This window comes from Topomyia yanbarensis, chromosome 2, assembly GCF_030247195.1.
Source record: "Topomyia yanbarensis strain Yona2022 chromosome 2, ASM3024719v1, whole genome shotgun sequence".
Taxonomy (NCBI): domain Eukaryota; kingdom Metazoa; phylum Arthropoda; class Insecta; order Diptera; family Culicidae; genus Topomyia; species Topomyia yanbarensis.
In genome coordinates this window covers 296,524,003-296,528,323 of record NC_080671.1, presented here as the reverse complement: position 1 = coordinate 296,528,323, position 4,321 = coordinate 296,524,003, and the positions used below count along the sequence as shown (strand labels likewise).

At 38.2% G+C, this 4,321-nt stretch overlaps 1 protein-coding gene across 1 annotated transcript; it reads right to left on the bottom strand.

Moving 5' to 3' along the window:
* Positions 1 to 1,782: 1,782 nt before the first annotated feature.
* On the bottom strand, positions 1,783 to 2,774 carry LOC131680465 (uncharacterized). The gene is made up of 3 exons (XM_058961176.1): positions 2,671 to 2,774; positions 2,417 to 2,609; positions 1,783 to 2,361 (listed from the first exon to the last, which is right to left on the bottom strand). Coding segments are annotated over exons 1-3 (774 nt in total). The 5' UTR covers positions 2,673 to 2,774.
* Positions 2,775 to 4,321: the final 1,547 nt, after the last annotated feature.

The following is a 4,321-nucleotide window of genomic DNA, read 5'->3' as shown; positions in this document are numbered from 1 at the left end:
GGCCACAGCAGTCCCAACAAATTTGTGATTTCAATATACGGGAATTGTGAAATCGTCCCCGGGCTACAACGCCCTTTTTAGTCAATGGTTACAGTTTATTTTAACTGCAAGCAATCTTTATCATAAATCAATTTGATTATTATTAAACTTCCATTAAAGCAGGTACAACCTATTTGTTGCATTTGACCAACTTAACAGTGTCCGCTTAAAGTTTGTTTGAGGTACAAATGTACGCCACAAAACCGTTTACATTAATGTTTTGTCATGTTTACATAATTCCGAAGACATTATTATATCTTTTTTTAAAGCAAAACATCGATACATAGTAAGCAAAAAACTTGTGTAAAATTGTATGTTTTAGAATAAAACTATCCAATTTAATTATAAATTTAATAAAAATTAAGCATATTAGAGCGATTTCAGTTCTGGGGTACGAATGTATCCCACAAAACCGTTTACTTAGAGAAAAAGTCACGAAACCGTTGTAGGGTTAATGGACAATTATTATTTAATATGTAGCAAAAAGTACTACCATTAAGTGCACTCGCAACACCCACTGTTCGATTTCTCGCGACTGTCAAAACGACAAATCAAGAGCGGGTCAATAGATTGGTTTTTAATGTTCCTACTTCCCGAAGATTTCTACTCGCTTTGCTTTAGACACTATTTGCTGTACGCGTTAGCTGAGTTCTACGCATTTGCTCCGACCGCGGCCTGCGTATCGGTTTTAAAGTACCTGTCGAAATTGATATTTTAAAACAGAAAGTTGAACCAGTATTTTCCGATAAATTCCTGTTGACTTGATTTATTACTAATGATCATTAAAAATAAATCGCAGAGATTTTAGATGTGAGACACGTATTGTTGAATGCTCTCTCATGAATATTCTTTTAAAACATAAAATAATTCAGTCAGTTTGCGAATCTAAAGAGACAGAATTTTATACAAGAATGAAAAAATATTATATTTGAGAACCAGAAAATACGACCAATTCTAGTGATTTAAAGGTGCTACCATTTGGTACGGTTATTTGTATCACGAAGTATAAAAAGAGACTGGGTTTTGTGTATAGAGAGCGTCAAGAAATGGTTGCATTGTTTTGTTCAAAACCCGAACCCGACCCGACTCCGACAATTTCTAATTTGAAAAGCCCGAACCCGACCCGAGCCCGAAAGTTCAAAATTTTAAAAACCCGGACCCGATCCGAGCCCGAGAATTTCAAATTTGAAAGCCCGGAACCCGACCCGAACCCGAAAAGCTTAAATTTGTAGAACCCGAACCCGACCGGAAACCCGTCGGGTTCGGGTCGGGTCCGGGTCTAAAAACCCGAACCCGACCTTCTCTAGTTTGGATGTGTTATTGTCCTAAAAGGAAACAAACTAAAAAAATGTTTTTTTTTCAATAGTTTCGGGCCTAACAATTGGAAAAGGACTGATATATTAACTCACGGTACTAATCTGCATCAAAATATGCCTTAACTCGAACACCCCTAAAGATCCCTATTGTCCTATACAACAAAAATAACCAAATAGAAGCTAACGTTCCTCATCTTAGTATCACTGCTGGCAGAATCCTCAACAAATTCTTATGCCCAATTTAGTCAAAAAAGAACCGATTGTTTGATCTCTTTCAAAAAATATATTTAGAATGAATATAAGTTTTGCGAAGTTTTGTCCAGCTATCCTTAATTTTTCCAGAATTGATTAATTTCTGTCGAACTAAAGGGAAAGAAAATAAGATAGCAAGCATTTTATTGCGTTTATTTAAGATATCAACATATTATTAATTCGCTTCCGAAACATAAGCTATTTGCATTTCTAGAATTCTTCTCTTCAGTTCAAGCTTCTCTGAGGTAAGCCTTTCCATCTCCTTGTTGTGACGCTGTTGTTCATGTGATTGTTCCTTAAGAGTCGCATCAATGGATATCAACGCTTTCGCTGATTGGCGCTGGTAATGTATCAGATCATCCAACTTTTTGTTTGAGGAACTCATAATTGATTTGACATCTGCGTGAAACTGTTGTTGTTGTTTGACCTGCAATTCTAGTAATTTGCCAGTAGTTTGTCTAGGCCGTCTAGACTGGGAATGCTGAGAAAGACCAGTCTCATTAATTCCACTTATGGATTCCTCGGAAGAGCCACTGTTAATGTCAACATTCTCTTTGTCGTACGCCTTTGGAGCACCTTGCGAGGAACTACCTGCTATTCCATCCACCGTTGCTGTTAATCCGGTTAGCTGCACAGCCTGTTCCTCCAGCTCAGATAAATGGATCAACTTGTTGGGTCCTCCACCGGTCGCATTTAGCTCCCTTTTATTATGAGACAGTTTACGTTTCAATGCTGATTTATAGTCAGCCCACACCTATATAAAAAAGGTATTACCGTTGTGTTTTCGGATCAATTTTAGCAACAATTACCTTTTTCCATCCAGTGCCGTCGCGGCTAGGCGGTCCCAAGCTGTTAAGTTCGGCTGCCAGATCGTCCCAAAAGGATACGGAACTCGCGGAGTTTCCACGAACGAAACCCTTTGCAATATCAGGTTTTGCATCCAGTAATTGCACCATCCTCTCGAATTGTTTTTTTGTGGTTGTCCTGTTCGTATGTTTTTCCCTGTAATTGTAGACAAACGTTATGTTGAGCGGAAAAAATAAATGAAAATAATTCAACTTACATCTTTTACATTCACTGTTCCTTGACCAGTGTGAACGAAGAGAACCGGACTACAGCTAAGATTTCGATTATGCAAATCACACGAATCCGCAATAAAAGTTTGTCGGATAAAATTGACAGCAACCAGTCTCTCGAACGAAAACAGGAATGGGTCTGGTGGTCGAACGTATGATGTTCGAAAAATTACCAGCTCGAACGGATGATTTTCGGATTTCAAAATAACTCGAACGAAATGTAGGATGCAATTTAACTACTCGATCAAAATATTTCGATTCGTTCGGAATACAGAATCGGGGTGAATACAAATTAATCGATTCGATCGAAACGATTCGAAACGTCGTAATCAAGAATAATGGTGGACATATTCACCCTCATTCTGGTTTACGGCCGTATTGATACGCACCCCGATTCTGTATTCCGAACGAATCGAATTATTTCGATCGAGTAGTTAAATTCCATTCCGCATTTCGTTCGAGTTGTTTATAAATCCGAAAATCATCCGTTCGAGCTGCTTATTTTTCGAACATCATACGTTCGACCAACAGACCCATTCCCGTTTTCGTTCGATTGCCTGTTAACTGTCATTTGTTTTCCGATAGATTTTTGATGCGGATTTTGTTTTTTCTGAACGATTATTGCCTTCGTGTACGGTGTAAATAAAATTAAGGAAGTTTGAAACCTAAAGATGTAAGTTTAAATTTTTTTATTTTTCCACTCAACATGCAACTTTTGTACATAATTTCAGGGAAAAACAAATAAACAAAACAACTACAAAAAAGCAATTCGAACGAATGATTCAATTGCTAGATGAGAAGCCGGACATCGCAAAAGATTTTTCACGTGGAAATTCCACGAATTCCATATCCTTCTGGGACAATCTATCAGCCGAGCTTAATTCTTTAGGACCACCTAGCCGCGATGGCACCGGCTGGAAAAAGGAAATTGTGCTAAAATTGATCCGAAAAAACAACGATGACGATTATTTTTTTTATTAAATAGGTGTGGGCTGACTACAAATCAGCATTAAAGCGCAAACTTGCCCATAACAAAAGGGAACTAAATGCGACCGGTGGAGGACCTAACAAGTTGATTCATCTATCTGAACTGGAGGAACAGGCTGTGCAACTCACCGGGTTAACAGCCACCGTGGATGGAATATTAGGTAGCTCATCAAAGGTGCTCCAAAGGCACCCAATAAGGAGAATGTGGGCAACAACAGCTCTTCCGATGAATCCACTAGCGGAATTAATGAGAGTGGCCTTTCTCAGCATTTCCGGGCCAAACGACTAAAGGCAAACTACCGGCAAACTGGTGGAAATTCAGGTTAAGCAACAGCAACAATTTCACGTTGATGTCAAATTCTTCATGAGTAGCTCGAACAAAAAGTTGGACGATCTTATTCATTACCAGCGCAAATCAGCAAAAGCGTTGATGTCGATTGATTCGACTCTTAAACATCAGTCAAATGAACAGCATCGTCACAACAAAGAAATGGAAAGACTTACCGTGGAGAAGCTTGAGCTGAAACGTAAAATTCTCGATATGCAAATCGCTTATGTTTCGGAATCGCAATAATATTTTGAAACCTTAAGTAAACAATAAAATACTTACAATCTAAAATAATTTTTATTTAGTTTGACAAAAATTAACAA